At 44.2% G+C, this 17,145-nt stretch overlaps 1 protein-coding gene across 9 annotated transcripts in view; it reads right to left on the minus strand.

The window, feature by feature from the left end:
- Positions 1 to 17,145, minus strand: part of DOP1B (DOP1 leucine zipper like protein B) — a 132,824-nt gene that overhangs the window by 2,517 nt on the left and 113,162 nt on the right. For 4 of the 9 annotated variants that reach the window (XM_086413334.1, XM_086413776.1, XM_086413460.1 and 1 more), the window contains 8 exons: positions 16,243 to 16,328; positions 15,942 to 16,051; positions 15,650 to 15,796; positions 14,015 to 14,076; positions 13,376 to 13,504; positions 4,488 to 4,624; positions 1,305 to 1,360; positions 863 to 1,024 (listed from right to left, as the gene is read on the minus strand). In XM_086413334.1, coding sequence (XP_086269460.1) covers positions 863 to 1,024; positions 1,305 to 1,360; positions 4,488 to 4,624; positions 13,376 to 13,504; positions 14,015 to 14,076; positions 15,650 to 15,796; positions 15,942 to 16,051; positions 16,243 to 16,328 — 889 coding nt within the window. The remainder of the gene's footprint in view (positions 1 to 862; positions 1,025 to 1,304; positions 1,361 to 4,487; positions 4,625 to 13,375; positions 13,505 to 14,014; positions 14,077 to 15,649; positions 15,797 to 15,941; positions 16,052 to 16,242; positions 16,329 to 17,145) is intronic. The other 5 variants (XR_015168492.1, XR_015168486.1, XM_086413516.1 and 2 more) reach the window with 3 other exon arrangements.

Here is a 17,145-nt window from a genome sequence, read left to right on the forward strand (position 1 = left end):
TTTGCCCCCTGCCCCTTCTCTACTAGGCTGAGCCTCCCTGTCAACACTCCCACCGGAAGGGTACATGTTACAATCGATGAACTGACACTGGCTCACCACCATCACCCCATGTCCAGAGTTAAGCTTAGGGTTCACTCTTGGAGCTGCATCTTCCATCGGCTTGGACAAGTGTGTAACGACATGTGTTCACAGTATAGTAGACACACAATCGCACACAATCATCTCACTGCCCTGAAAATCCTGTGCCCCACCTCCCTGTCCACTCCTGGGACACGCTCATCTGTTCACTGTCTTTACAGTTTTGTCCTTTACAGATCATCATATAGTTGAAAACATATGGTATGTAGCCATTTCAGACTGGCTTCTTTCATTCTGTGTTTCTAACCACAAACATTTCTACACGATTCCTCTCTTTAGGGCGACAGGACAGAGAGAAGTGGCATCTGGGGCCAGGCATGAAATGAAACATACGAGCGGCCGTGTTAAGCCCACAGGAATGTGAGCCAATAGTGGCAGAGTGAACTGGAGACAGCGTGTTCCATTTAGTTAATTAAAAACAAAGAGACCAAGAAAAGAAAATACGTAAATGCAGTGAGGATCACCAGCTCGGGCCTCTGTTTTATAACCACCCAATAGCAAAACCCACTGAAACACACACACGAACAGAAACCCATCCATAAATACTACTGTGAGCCAAATTCACCAAACCACAGATGTTGCGAGTAATCTGAAACTCGGTACTCTGAGCAGGCTCCTCGGCCACTGGTAACCCACATGCTGTACAGGAAAGAACAAGTGAAAGTGCTGACGAGGAAAGAAAGTCACCTCCTTCAAAGAGGACACGTGGTCCCCTGTGACTTACATCTGAAACAGTGGCATCTTGTCAGGTGGAAAAGAGAGTGCTGTGTCTAGGAATTTGCAAGCTGATAAACAGAGGACCAGCTCGCTCTGGGGTATCTCCCCCACCGACGGCCCATTTCCATCAGAGGCTGCAACTTTCATTCTGTTGATTTTGTTGCTGTTTCTATAAATTGGCAAAGAAACTCTTGTTAGAAATTCATTCACATCCAATGTAGTCCTTTTGCCTATGAAATGTCCACAAGAAGGTTTTTTCCTTTTGAAAAATGGTCAGAATATCTGGTCCCTTCACAACTACTTCAAGAAAATGGTGTTTAGGATGAGCTAACCCTACATCATAAATTGATGTTCACAGTCTGGATCTAAAAAAAAAAAAATCAAAACAAAAAAAATACAGTGATGTCCATTAACCTTCACACATGTGCACAGACTCATACACTACTTACCTCAATGATTCATTGTCCTTTTTCAGCTCTTCTTCAAGCTGTATGAATGCCTGAATCTTAAAAAAAAAAAAAGTCAATTCAAGTTACTCTTTGAGAGAGGTTAAATCTAGCTTAATGTTTAAAATTTGTATGTCCATAAAAATTAGCAAATAAAACAAAAGGAATCAAAAATATGAAAAGACAACCTATGAAATGGGAAAAAAAATTTGCAAACCAAATGCAGTAAGGGATAAATCCAAAATACATAAAGAACTCATATAACTCAATAACGAAAAAGCAAATAATCAAATAAAAAATGGGCAGAGGACTTGAATTGACATTTTTCCAAAGAAGCTATAAGAATGGCCAACAGGCACATGAAAAGATGCTCAATATCACTAATCATCAAGGAAACGCAAATCAAAACCACGATGAGACATCACCTCACACCCGTTAGAACTGCTGTCATCCAACGGGCGAGATTACAAATGTTGGTGAGGATGTGGAGAAAAGGGAGCCCTCGTGCACTGCTGGTGGGATGATAAACTGGTATAGTCACTATGGAAAACAGTATAACAGCTCCTCAAAAAATTAAAAATAGAACTACCGTATGATCCACGAAACCTACTTCTGGGACTATACTCCAAGGAAATGAAAATATTCTCAAAGAGATATGTGCACCCCCATATTCAAGGCAGCATTATTTACTAGGTTGGCCAAAAAGTTTGTTCAGGTTTTTCTGTGACGTGGGAAGAACCTGAATGAACCTTTTGGTCAACCAGATACAGTAGCCAAGACATGGAAACATTCTAAGTGTCTATCAACAAATAAATGGATTAAGTTTCATATATATATATATGAATATATACACATGCACATATATGTGTATGTACACACACGCATATGTATATATGTTTACACACATACACATATGTATATGCATGTGTGCGTATACACACATACATGCATATGTATATATGTTTACACACATATGCATATGTATGTATATGAGAATACACACACACAGTAGAATGCTATTCAGCATGAAAAGGAGGAATCTTGCCATTGGCACATCTGTAGTAATTTGGAAGGACTCTGAGGACATTACACTACATAAAATAAGTCAGGAGAGAAAGACAAATACTGTATAATCTCACTTATAAGGGGAACCTAAGAAACAAAACAAAGCAAAACCAAACCGAACTCACAGAAGAGATCAGAGGCGGGGGTGGGAAGAGGGAAGATTGAATGAAGGTGGTCAAAAGATACAAACGTTGATTTATAAGACATATGTTATTGCCGGGAGCCGGTGAGGCATTCCACTCGTGACAAAGGTCATGAGGAAGGAGGCTCGGCATACGCAAAGGCGGGATCGAGCCTCAGGAGTCCCCCTGGATATTCTCGAGCATCTACCCCCAAAAAACCAGAGTCTGCCTACTTTACTGCTTTGTGCTCTCACCTCTGACTTTACTGGGGGCTGTCCCCCACCACCATCTCGCTGTCTCTGTCAAAGAGTTAACTTACAGCTCCAATTAATAAAGTTCCTGGGCAATTAGGAGTGTTTAAATCCAAACCCCTCAGATGGCTCTCTAACTCGCCTGACAAGTTTACCCGGGCTCCTACAGCTATGCATACGATTGTTTACAGTCTCCCAGCCTCAAGAGGCATGGGAAGCTTAAGATATTCAAATAGCTTAGAGCCTCTCAGAGAGTTAGAAACTGTCAGAATAAAACTAGTAAAAGATTTCATTGATGAGCCAATGCTTGTTGCCAAGTTTTCACATCCCCTGAATTGTATCCTTGAATGTGTATTAATTAATATAGTTGGTATGTAGAAAAAGTAAGTAGTGGCCTTGGTGTTAGTAACTTTAGACCCTTAAGGTAATAAATTCTTTCCTTTGTTGTAAACCCATTACACATCCGCCCTATAGGAATGCAATTTTATCTTCGGAAGATGGCGCCAAACCTTAAAATAATTACTCTTAGAGAAAATAAGTCTTTGTTGATAAGTCTTTGTCAAGAGTCATAAAATGTTAATAGGCCTTCTGGCCAGAAGATGATGTAAATCACCTAAACCATTTGTATACGATACATTTGCAGGAAAGAAACCCTGGTTTTTGATAAGGATCAAAGACTGCTGACTTTGCATCCCCTGTTATCCTCTATGTGTAACTTAGGGTATAAAAGCCCCTGTTGAAAATAAAGCTATGGGCCTTGCTCACCAAAGCCTGGTCTCCCCATGTCATTCTTCCCCTCAATTTCCAGCTGAGCCTCCATCTGGAGCGCGGATATCCTCTGCGACCATTTATTTGCCTGGGCTTCTAAGACTCGCTCGAGAAGGTGTCTAAGGTGGGGCACCTTCCGCTATTCGAGAGGGCGCCTGCAGCCTCCGTGGTCAGAGCTAACCTGGTGTCACGGGTTATATTGATTTTCCGCGTAAACCGAGCTACTCAGCTTCTTTTCTCCACTGAATTTTCCTACTGAGCTATCCTCATTCTATTACTCTTTATATCTTTGATAAATAAATTAATAAATAGGTCGCCGAAGCCATCTCTCCTTCGAATACCCTGGATGAGCCGGGGCTGGACCCCGGCATGTTATTACTAGGGATAATGCAGGATGTGACAACTGCAGTCAAAGCTGCTGTAAGTCACAGGTGAAAGTAAAGACGGTAAATCCTGAGTTGTCATCACAAGGAAAAAAATTCTTTTCTTTTGGATCTGTATGAGATGATGGATGTTAACTGAATGTGATATGGGTCTCATGATATATTTCAGTCAAATCATTATGTGGTGCACTTTAAACTTATATGCTGCTGCATGACACTTATGTCTCATTAAAAGTGGGAAAAGGCCAGTTTGAAAAATAGCAAACAGGGCGCTCTATGGCAGTCCAGTGGTTAAGACTCAATGCTTTCACTGCTGGCTTCAATCTTTGGCTGGGGAAGTCAGATCCCAAAAGTCACATGGGGTGGCCAAAAAAAAAAAAGCAAATAATATCAAATTAATTTAAATAACTACAATTGAGAGGTCAACTAAGATTAGAGGATAAAATATCACTACTTAACCAAGAGCTGACCATGCACTACCAACTTGATTGAAAATTTTACAGATCAAATTATATATACACAAAAGGGTACATTATTGCTGAAACCGCATTTTAAAAAACTCCAATTTTACCTCAAGAATAAAGTACTTGCACTTACCAATTCAGAGACCATTATTGGCCACAGTGAAGTCAAATGTTGGGGAGATATTCTTAGCAGCAAAACTCTGAAAAAAAGAAACATCTGAGCAGCAACTGAGGATGTCTGTCCCACTCTGAGATTGTCTGTCAGGCGTTCTAAGGAAAGAAGATTTTCGAGATGTCACACAAATGAGGAGTTTGGAGCTTCTCACTAGACAAAGAGGAAAAACACAACTGCAATCGCTCTGACATTTGACAACAACTGTATGTGAGCTGGGTGTTGGGAGAATGGTACTGCTCTTCATGTTTGCCCACAGCCCTCTTCTTTGTGAGGCACAGCAGTTCCTGGCCTTTGCTAAAGAAGTGAGCCAAGGGCCTCTTATTCCCCTGCTACAGCTGAGTAGGGAGGAGGGCATCAACTTCCGGCTCAAGCCGGAAATCCACTGCATCATCAATGAGCATGTAAGTGATGGTGGGTTTTTTTAATTCTTAATTTTTGGTCATGCTATCTAGCTTGCGGGATCTTAGTTCCCTGACCCAGGGTCAAACCCGTGCCCCCTGCAGAAGCATGGAGTCCTAACCGTTGGACCTCCAGGGAAGTCCTGTAAATGTTCTAAGAATACCAAGTACAAGACATCAAACTATAAGATCACATAGGTTGGTTGGCAGATGACACTGTATTTTGGGGGTGAGGAATGACAAGTGAAGTTGAGTGAACACAAGAATGATTCAGTTAAGTTTAGATTTGATGACTACAACAAAAACTTCAATTCCTGCAGGAAAAAAAAAGTTGAGTGAAACTCTCTAGTCTCTAAGTCTTCCCCATTTCTCCACTGAAATAATTGCTTATAGAATGTGATTCTTCTCATAATTTAAGGTTTCTGAGGAATATGACAAATTGCCATGGCAAACAGCTGAACTATGGTCATGCTGGTTAAGATTCACTGGAATACATTAGTAATAAACTTCTCTTAAAATCATACAATATTCTTTCTTCCTGAGTAGTTAACCTATGTTGGACAGTAAAAGCAAAAAGTTTTATCTCTACCTCTTATGGTTCCAATACGAAAAGGTAGTATTTCAGACACCTATACCACATGGGAGAACAGAAGAGCATCCCAAATGATGTAAAATGTTGATACAAGTATATACATTCTATGTTCGCTGGAATCCCGATAGCCACCACTGCAAAAACTTTAAAAAGAGACACATCCCCAAACCCACTTTAAATAAATCAAAATGTAATGCTGAAAAAATGTTCAAATAACCTTAGGAAAATAGAAAAAAGGCAAACAAAGGAATTAAAAACAAGGAACAAACAGAAAATTTAAAAAAAGGCATAATATATCCTGACATGCCAGTAATTACATTAAAGGTAAACTGTCTAAATCCACCAGTTAAAAGAGAGAGACTGGTTGAATAGATGAAAGAAATGATGTACTTGTATGCTGCTGCCGACGCCAAGCCACTTCAGTCGTGTCCAACTCTGCGCAACCCCACAGACGGCAGCTCACCAGGCTTCCCTGTCCCTGGGATTCTCCAGGCAAGAACACTGGAGTGGGTTGCCATTTCCTTCTCCGATGCATGCAAGTGAAAAGTGAAAGTGAAGTCGCTCAGTCGTGTCCGACTCTAGCGACCCCATGGACTGCAGCCACCAGGCTCCTCCATCCATGGGATTTTCCAGGCAGAAGTACTGGAGTGGGGTGCCATTGCCTTCTCCAGAAAGAAGAAGTATACTATCTTACACAAAACTTGTATGCTATCTTACACAAAACTCACTTCAAATATAATTATATAAGTAGGTTAAAGGTAAACAGATGGGAAAAGACACACCATGCAAACATTTTAAGAAAGCTGGAGTGGCACTATTAACACGGAATGGACTGCAGAGCAGAGCACCAGGGTCAAAGGGGGACACTGCAGAGCGAAAGGTCAATTCAGCAGGAAGATGTAACATCCTAAATGCCTGTGTACCGAACAACAGCGGTCTAAATTACAAGAAGAAAGAACTACCAGAACTCAAAGAAGAATAACTTCTGACAACTGTAGCTGAGGTTCAACATCCCTACCGCATGACGGATAGAAGCCTTAGGAAAAAAACAGTCAAGTAAGGATATAGAAGAACCAAGCAATACCACCAGCCTGCAGGATCTAAACAACACTTGCAGACCACTCCGCTCAACACAGCAGAATTCATCTCATTAACTGCTCGTGGAACATTCACCAAGACTGCTTAATGACCCATGACAAAATCTAACTTCAACAAATTTAAATTCTACAAAGAATGTTCTCTGACCACGTGTGTGTGCTTAGTCGCTCAGTCGTGTTTGACTCTTTGTGACCCCATGGACTGTAGCCCACCAGATTCCTCTGTCCATGAGGATTCTCCAGGCAAGATTCTCCAGGGTTGCCATGCCCTCCTCCAGGGGATCTTCCCAACCCAGGGATCAAACCCAGGTCTCCCGCATTGCAGGTGGATTCTTTATCGTCTGAGCCTTCAGGGAAGCCCACTCTGACCATAATGGACTCAAACTGGAAATTAATTACAGAAGAACAAATGGAAACACTTGGAAACTAACAAACTTCTATTAATAAATAAGATATGGGCTGAGAGGAAGCATCAAAGCAAATAAAAGATATAAAGCAATGAATGAAAATTAAAAGGTTATCAGATTTTTTACATTATAAAAGAAGAAAGCACTCAATTCTATAAATTAAGCCTCTGTCTTATGAGACTTGGAGAAGGAAATGGCAACCCACTCCAGTATTCTTGCCTGGACAATCCCATGGATAGAGGAGCCTGGCAGGCTACAGTCCATGGGGTTGCAAGAGTTGGACATGACTTAGCGACTAAACCACCACCACCACCTTACGAGACTAGAAAAAGAACAGACTAAACCCAAAACAAGGATAAAGAAGGGCGTGATAAAGAGCAGAAATAAATGAAATTACAAACAAAACAAAAATAATACACATAAAAAATCAAACTAAAGTTTGGTAATTTGAAAAGAACAATAAAACCAATAAACTTCTAGAAACACTAACCCCAAAAAAGAGAAGGTAAATTGCCAATATCAAGAATGAAACAAAGGTTATCTCTATAGGCATCAAAAAGGATAATGACACTTGAATTACTGTTTAAATGAGGATGCAAAATGGTACATCCACTCTGAAAAACAGTTTGGCAATTTCATAGAGAGTTTCTTAGAGAGTTAGATGACAAAGGTCTGTCTAGTTAAAGCTATGGTTTTTCCAGTAATCATGTTTGGACGTGAGAGTTGGACCATAAAGAAAGCTGAGCACCGAAGAATCGATGCTTTTGAACTGTGGGGTTGGAGAAGACTCTTGGACTGCAAGGAGATCAAACCAGTCTATCCTAAAGGAAATCAGTCCTGAATATTCATTGGAAGGACTGACACAGAAGCTGAAACTCCAGTACTTTGGCCACCTGATTCAAAGAACTGACTCATTGGAAAAGACCCTGATGCTGGGAAAGATTGAAGGCGGGAGGAGAAGGGGACGACAGAGGATGAGATGGTTGGATGGCATCACCAACTTGATGGACATGAGTTTGAGTAAGCTCCAGGAGTTGGTGAGGGACAGGGAAGCCTGGCATGCTATAGTCCATGGGGTTGCAAAGAGTCAAACACTACCGAGTGACTGAACTGAACTAGAGAGTTAAACACATTTACCACAGGACCCTGTAATCAAACCCTTGTGTAGAGAAATGACAATTTACAACCACACAAAAATGGTACATGCATGCATCATAGAGGCTTTATTTCTAATAACCCCAAACTGGAACAACACAAATGTCCTCCAGTTAAATGGATAAATGAACTGTGAAACATCCATAAAATGGAGTATTATTACTCATTAAAAAAGAGCAAACTCTTGATACACCCATGAACCTACTTGCCTCTGGATGGATCTCAGAGGCATTGTACTGAATGAAAAAGCTATTCTCAAAAGGTGACATGCTGCATGATTCCATTTATACAATATTCTCAAAGTGAAAAATCAAAGTCATGGAGAACAGGTGAGCGGTTTCCAAGGGTTAGGCCTGGGTAGAGGGTGTGACTCTATAAAGAAGTGAGTGGCTTGATGCTGGGAAAGATTGAAGGCAGGAGGAGAAACGGACCACAGAGGATGAGATGGTTGGATGGCATCACCGACTCAGTGGACATGAGTTTGGGTAAACTCCAGGAGTTGGTGAGAGACAGGGAGGCCTGGCGTGCTGCAGTTCGTGGGGTTGCAAAGAGTCAGACACGACTGAGCGACTGAACTGAAATGAGTAGCTTGAGGGCGTTGCTTAGCGGTGAGGGAAGAGCTCTATGTCCTGGTTGTGGTGCTGTCCACAAGAATTTGTAGAGGAGATTCATTCACATAACTGGACACACACACAAACATACACAAGAAGAATGCATTGTAGAAACTGGTGAGCTCTGAACAAGTCTCTAGTTGAGTTGCGGTAACATTCCCATGTCAATTTTCGGTCTTGATGAGAGACTATGCTTATGTGAGATGTTACCACAGGGAAAGCTGAACAAATGGTACCCAGGAACACTAGGTACTACTGGTGCAACTTCTTGTGAGTCTTAATCTATTTCAAGAAAAAACAGATTTAAAAAAAGTGGTTTGTACACATAGGGCATATTTCGTATTGATATTTCAAATCAAAACTAAACTCATGAGATTATTCTTCAGTCAAGATGATCTATTTTAGAATCTCTAATACGCCTTTCTTAGCTGAGTGATAAACCTCACAGGCTTAAGGAGCCCTTGTGAGTAGACAGAGGAGACAGCCCTGAGCCAGAACCATGCACCACTGCCAAGGTTGTGGAATCTCGTTTTAGGCTGGCCAGGTAATCTCACCGAGCCTGCTTCCTATCTGTGAAACTCACCTGCCTCAAAGGGTACCGCCTGAAGACCACAGCCCACTGTTGGGAGCCAGAGAGCTCAGACTTCAGTCCAGGTTTTGCCAGGTAGTGGCAATGCAACTTTACAGAGGTGCTAATCCCTCTGAGCATCGGTATCCTGATGTAAAAAATGGAGCTAACACAGGACAACGAGGAAGACTTAAAAGATGGGAGGGACTTCAGGAGACCTGGAAGGAACCGCCCTCATCAATTAAAGGGCATGGAGTGTTGCCTCAGGGTTGCCTTTCTGATCCCTTTGTCAGGAGCCTTTGTAGGGGGTGATGACTGTCTTCCTTTAATTCTAGACAAGCAGCATTTGATCATCCTTCCCATTATAAAATAATAATAATTGCTTTGAGCTCATTTACAGATTCTTTTGAGATCAATGTAAAATTATGTCATGAGGAGCCAAGATATACGGCGTTATTTAGCTCCGCACTCCACTCACAACCATCACCCTCCACCCAGGGCTGCTTGATGGTGGTCAGTCAGGGGGAAAGGACCCTAGAGGGGACCCCAGAGGAGAAATACCAGGCCTTCCCTATTCCTACCTCTTCTGATCAGGCCTTGACTATCCACCATGGTGTACAATTATTTAGACCCTTCTGGATTGTCTACTCCCTTGACCTCATGGCTCCAGAGGCCACTCAGTGACCCAAGACTGTCAGAGAACACTCTGAAACCCACCACTCCAGCACCGCCAGGGAGTTCCACTCTATTTTTTCAAACAGGTAGTATTAAAAAAAACAAACAAACAAACAAACAAAAACAAAAAAAAACAAACCACCCTTGAGTTATCCAAAGTGGAGGGTATTTATTTGGAGAAATTCCTCTTTCTCCAAGGGCTCCCAAACATTTCCTACTTAAAGTCAGCATGAAGGTGACCTTCATATACATATAAGAAAGTAAAAGTGAAGTCGCTCAGTCGTGTCTGACTTTGCGACCCCATGGACTGCAGCCTACCAGGCTTCTCCATCCATGGGATTTTCCAGGCAAGAGTACCGGAGTGGGTTGCCATTTCCTTCTCCAGGGGAATCTTCCCAACCCTGGGATTGAACTCGGGTCTCCCGCATTGCAGGCAGACGTTTTAGCCTCTGAGCCACCAGGGAAGCCCCCATATACATATATGCCATATATAAAAGTACCATATATAATGTATATACTATTCTGTGGCCCCCTACTTCCCTCCCCATCTCATGATCTCTCAGAAATTGAATGTTTACATCCTGCCGTGGTCAGACCCTCCACGCCGCTGGTTAAGGAAAGTCACTGTCTGTGTTCTTCTCGCTCTGTACACTGAACAGTGTCTCTCCAGCCCTCTGGGGCTCGCCCCAGGCTTTAGGAGAGAGTCTGATGGGCGAGAAGGCGGACTGCCCGGTGCACTGGCCACCGCGCTCTGCTTCTGGGACAGGGGGGCTTGACGCTGCCCTTTCAGGCCCCTGTCCCGGGGCCAGGTGCATAAAGCACCATCCCAGATGCTGCCCGTGAACCACAGGAAACGTGGTTCCTGTCGCTCTTCCTCGCTCCCAAATCCTGTAAGGATGCCACAAAATTCAGCTCTGACTCTGCTCTGAGCTGAAGGCTTTGTGGGGCTGCCACCGTCTTCATGGGCATTCCTGGTCACCCTCTGATCTCATCAGCCTGTTAGTACTTCAAGTAAGGACCTGTCCTATCTGAACATTCGCTTTCACACATTGTAGGTATTCAGGATGTTATGGCATGAACATCTCCATGATGCGCTTGACGTTGCAGAAATTATGTCAGCTGAAGTATAAGATGGTATTTTTTATTATTGCCAATGTAAAACACTATCATAATTAATACCTGGGAAAGCTGTTAATGTTTTGGCCTAAAATCATTAAGACCTTTCAAATGGTTAATCAAGTAGGGACGTGGACTGAGAACTAGTAGTACTAATATTTAGGAAAAGCATATACTTCGTGAACTGACAGATATCTATATGAAAATTTTTAGGAGGGCAGCATTAAGAGATCTATTGCATAATTCTACGTGGAACAACCTGAATGCCCTTCCACTGGTGACCGGGCAAACAACTCACAGAATGGAACACTGTAGATAAACAAAAAGGAGTAACTCCGGGTAAGTACAATAGCATGAAGCCAGGCTCAAGGGCTCTACACTGTCTAATCACATTCACATTCTGGAAAAAATGAAACTACGCGAGCAGAGAGCAGATTTAGTGGTTGATGGGGTCAGGGGAGGAGATGACTTCTGAGGGGCAAGAGCAAACTTTCAGGGGTGATGGAAATGTTCTGTATCTTGACTGCAGTGGTGGTCACATGACTGTGTGTGTTTATCAAAATTCACAGAACTGTACAGCCAGAAGGGTGACTTCTACTGTACGTAAGGTGTCAGTCACTTAGCTGTTTCTGACTCTGAGCGACCCCATAGACTGTAGCCCACCAGGCTCCTCTGTTGATGGAATTCTCCAGGCAAGAATACTGGAGTGGGTAGCCATTCCATTCTCCGGGTGATCTTCTGGACTGAGGGACTGAACCTGGGCCTCCTGCACTGCAGGTGGATTCTTTACCATCTGAGCCACTGCTGCTGCTGCTGCTAAGTCGCTTCAGTCGTGTCCGACTCTGTGCGACCCCGAAGACGGCAGCCCACCAGGCTCCCCCGTCCCTGGGATTCTCCAGGCAAGAACACTGGAGTGGGTTGCCATTTCCTTCTCCAATGCATGAAAGTGAAAAGTGAAAGTGAAGTCGCTCAGTCGTGTCCGACTCTTAGTGACCCCATGAACTGGAGCCTACCAGGCTCCTCCGTCCATGGGATTTTCCAGGCAAGAGTACTGGAGTGGGGTGCCATTGCCTTCTCCGTCTGAGCCACTAGGGGAAGTCACCTTTATTGTATGTAAATTATACCTTAATAAACCTGACCCTCCCCCAAAATGACTGACATCATCATAATTCTAGTATTTATAAAACTGTTTTTACACTAGTACTCATGATATTTAACATGATCTTGAAAGGTTTTTGTTTTTTTTTTACTTCATTATATCTTGTTTAGGCTATGAGTAAAACACATTTCTATTTGAGAATTCTTTCATATCTTGGAGGAGGGTGAATTAGAATGTTCATCTTAACATTTCATAAGGAGGGGAAAAAAACCCTTCAAAGTCATGTGTAATATCCACATTCATTTTTTTAAAAAGGATTTTTGATGTTGACTGTTTTTAAAGTCTTTATTGAATCTCTTGGGCTTCCCAGGTGGCTCAGTAGGTAAAGAACCTGCCTGCAATGCAGGAGAAGCCGGAGATGTGGGATTAATTCCTGGGTCAGGAAGATCCCCAGGAGGAGGGCATGGCAACCCACTCCAGTATTCTTGCCTGGAGATTCCCCGTGGACAGAGGTGCCTGGTGGGCTGCTGTCCACAGGGTCACAAAGAGTCGGACACGACTGAAGCAACTGAGCACAGCACAGCATTGAATTTGTTACAGTATTGCTTCTGCTTTATGTTTTGGTTTTTTGGCCCAGAGAGATGTGGGATCTTAGTTCCCTAACCAAAGACTGAACCCCGAACCCCTGCTCACCACTGGACCACAAGGGAAGCCCCAGTCATTCATTTTTGAGGCAGATAAAGGATACTGATAGGGTGAAGGAGAGGAAAAAACTGCTAAGGAATAAAGGCGCTCCTCCACAGTCTTGCTCCTTGACTAGCCTCCGTTAGGACTGCACCCTCCAAGTGTCTGCACTGCAGGAGGGATCTAGCAGGAGACAGTGCTGAAGAAGTATGGCCAGACTTTAAAAAATGACCTGATAGATTAACAGCATTATAGTAACTGATTTTTAAAACAAAGTTCCTGATTTACCAAAGTTCTTCTAGGACTGCCCCTGTGGAACGCTCGTCTAACGCTGGCCCATTCTGCCAGCACGTGCTGTGGGCCCCCCTGGTCTCCAGCCGTTTTGGCCACTCTGGACCTGTCTGTGCGGGGAGGGGGCTTGGAGGGGAGGGTGGGCCTTCTTACCTTGGATTAGAGGAAGGTAAAGGTGGTATTGATCAAGTTCTCCACTGAAGACAGCAAACGCCTGGCGCTTTAGCAGCATGGCTTTCTGCTCAAAACTGGAGAACAGTTTTAAAGAACTGCTCTGCATGCCTGGAATAAATACAGCAAATACGTTTCACTTGGTGAGAAACCTACAATGAGAGGTAAGTGATGAGAAATTCACACAAGTGTTCATTCCTATCTTCCCTGGTGGAATATGGTCTTGATTAAGGGCATGTAGCTATTATCCAAATATTTAAAATTTATGGAAGTATTTATTTCTTGAGTGATGCTTAACTGTAAGGTATTTGAAGACGATATGCAGTATAGAAAAGTACTCCTAACAAATTACGGTCACTTTATCATTGCTTTCAAAAGTATTTTCTCCATTATAAAAATGCAAAAATGGTGGTGAGAGGCATTCTTGTCAACCGACTGGAACCAGAAAGGTTCATTCATGGAGTCCCGGCAAATCCTATGCATCACAGTATAGTTTGTGGCTGAAACTGCACCATAAAAAGTTTGAGCCACGTTCTGAAATGTGGTAAAAGCTCATTATGACCAAAAGGCATCGGTCCTTTAAAGTATGACTTATGTGCACATTAACACAGAAAAACTTACTCATTAGATCTTTAAACATAGTTTTCTCATGAGTCAGAAGATGGTCAATAATGGACTTCCAACTGGATATTAAAAAAAAAAAAAAAGCAAAGTTAAATATGCAAAGGGTGACAGCCCAGTCAAAAATATCAAGGAAAAATAACATGTCCCTTTAAGATTAAAGACTGCTTTCTGAAAAGTTAGTGAAAGGGATGAATAAGGAGAAACTAAGCAGAAGCTCTTCATTTATAACCTTAATATAGGGAATAAATAACAGGGAGTAATGAATAATTCCCAGACCACCATAAAAGAAAGCACTTGTGTCAAAGTCCTTTGGCTTTTGCAAAAAAAAAAAAAAAAAAAGAAGTGTTAGTCACTCCGTTGTATCTGACTCTCTGCAACCCCATGGAGTCCATCAGGCTCCTCTGTCCATGGGATTCTCCAGGCAAGAAAACTGGAGTGGGTTGCCATTCCCTTCTCTGGGGATCTTTCCAACCCAGGGATTGAACCCGGGTCTCCTGCATTGCAGGCGGAATCCTTTACCATCTGAATCAAAGGGCTTTTGCAAGGGTTGCCCTTAAATGTGTTTGCACAGAAGATGTCCTTACACTTGTGTTGAGGAAGGGCAGTTGGGGCCCTGAAGACAAATATCACTAGTTTTCATCAGACTCTCCCACGGTGCAAAAGGATTACAGGGTGAAAGTCAAAGTCGCTCAGTCGTGTCCGACTCTTTGTGACCCCATGAACTATACAGTCCACAGAATTCTCCAGGCCAGAATCCTAGAGTGGGTAGCCTTTCCCTTTTCCAGGGGATCTTCCCAACCCAGGGATTGAACCCAGGTCTCCTGCATTGCAAGCAGATTCTTTACCAGCTGAGCCACAGGGAAGCCCAAGGATACTAGAGTGGGTAGCCTATCCCGTCTCCAGCGGATCTTCCCAACCCAGGACTCAAACTGTGGTCTCCCCCGCTGCAGGCAGATTCTTTACCAACTGAGCTACCAGGGAAGCCCAGGAACACTGGAGTGGGTAGCCTGTCCGTTTTCCAATGGATCTGACCGACCCAGGGTGAAAGCTGTGGTCAAAGAAGCTGACCAGTGTCTACCCTCGACCCCTGCTGTTAATAAAGACATGTTCAGCCAAGCCACGGGCAGAGTTATGAGTGGTTCTGCTGACCTCCGAGTAGAAAGCGCAGTCAGTTCATCCTGATTCTACGCATCTCTGCTGCCCACGCAGAGGCAGGTGGCTGCACGGTCTCAGAGACGACTCGTGGAGTGTAAGCCCAGAAGTGGGGGGAAGGACCCAGGAGGGTGACCACAGAGCCCTGACGTCTCAGTGCTGGTCCATCATCTTGTGATTACAAGACAGAGCAGCACTAGGCCAAGTACAGCTGGAACCCCTTGTTATGCTCTTTAGGAATAATAACAATTCTTCTCTTGATTATTTAAAAAAAAAAAGGGCACCTGTGTCATTTTCAGAAGACTTCAATTCCTTCCCGGGAAATACACCGTTAACCTGCGAGGGATGTCCTAAGATTTGGGATGATAATACCTAGCTCTGCTCACCATTTCAGGAATGGGAACTAATTGTAGAAACCCACACACTTTGCTACTTGATGGTTCCCGGCCCGTTTTTTTTAATCAGGATGGTGTTTCTTACTGCACACAAGCCGTGTCCATCTGGAAGAAGGCTGGATCCAAGAATAACTCCAGGGCTTCTTTCTTCCAGGCCCGTTTGGTATAGGCATAACCGCTCAGAGAACTCAGCAGCTGGGCGCCCGCCCGGAAGCTGGGGGCGTTGTAGGCGCTGCAAGGGGGTGGGAAGGGCAAAGGGTCAAGGTCAGAGGCCGTGAGAGGAGCCCTGTTGGATGCGTTTCCCATTAGCCATCTTCCCACACCTGGGCAGGAGTGGACGGGTTTGGGGGGTTACAGAGAGGTGGCGGCAGCCATACCTGTGATTGCGTAGGTAAGGGAAAACATAGTGAAGCAAACGTGAGATCAAGGGCACCGCTTTCTCCTTCTCGTCACTTCGGTAAACCATGTCCAGCAGCGACGCCAGGACCTAGGAGAACAGGAATCGGAACTCAGGACTCTCCTAAAGGAAGTGGGAATGTGGCCACAGACAGCCTCGTAGGGCACCCCATGGGGCAGCCAGAGGCCCAGGCTGGCTTACCGGCTCAGCCTCTAAGAATGGACACGCCCCCGTGAAGCCTCATTCCCCCGGCGGGGATGACGAGGCAGACGCGTACTCACCTCTGCCAGGAGGGACAAGGCCTGCACGCTGTACACTGAGGGTGCAGAGGCGGACACCATCGCTGAGGTGGCGGCGGCAGCATCTGCTGAGAGAGGCATCTGTGTTTTAACCGTGACGGATGGGGAATGTGCCCACTGGCCCAGTGGTTAGGACGCTGCGACCTCACTGCTGGGGCTGGGGGTCACTCCCTAGTCAGGGAGCTAAGATCTCGCAGGCCAAACAGCCAAAAAAAAAACAAACTCAAGATGGATTGGTCACCATCCGTCCATCTTATGCCCCCAAAGCATCACGTGAACGTGAGTCACGAGTCTCCACCTTTCACGCTGATTACACGTGTAAGTATGTGTCATATATTCTTCTCTTCTCACGTGTTCAGCTTCAGCAACTGAAAACCTTTGCTTAGCACCAGCTCACCATCTTCCTCCCTGCTTCTCTTCCCATCATCATTCTTGCAACTTCAACATCCCCTTGGGTGGTGCCTGTCACCTTGGCCTCTGAGCTGCGCAAGTCTTTTCAGCGATCTTTTTATTTTGCTGCAGCTCAGCCAGCCACTGTTACCGTCACACACGTGGCTGCGCCAGCTTCCCAAATCTCCATCTCTGGCCTCCTGTAGTGACCGTGTCTTATTCCACCTGCTCACTTATTCCTGGAATGATGCTATGACAGCTTCCTCCAGCCCCTGCAATTCCCCACCTTAACTAGCCATCAATCCCCCCAAGTCTTGGCATCTCTTCCTCCCCACCCATACCTGTGGTCCATCAGCCACCTTGAGAGCATTCTTCATTCTTTTTCTCCTGTCTCCCTCCTGAAGCACTCACTCAGAGGCATGCAAAGCTTGGCTAAACCCAGCGATTGCCTAGTTCTACACAGCAAAATGCTCTGGAGAAATCAAACCACTATGA

This window comes from Bos grunniens, chromosome 1, assembly GCF_055505025.1.
Source record: "Bos grunniens cultivar Pamir isolate PY7600 chromosome 1, Bosgru_T2T1.0, whole genome shotgun sequence".
Taxonomy (NCBI): domain Eukaryota; kingdom Metazoa; phylum Chordata; class Mammalia; order Artiodactyla; family Bovidae; genus Bos; species Bos grunniens.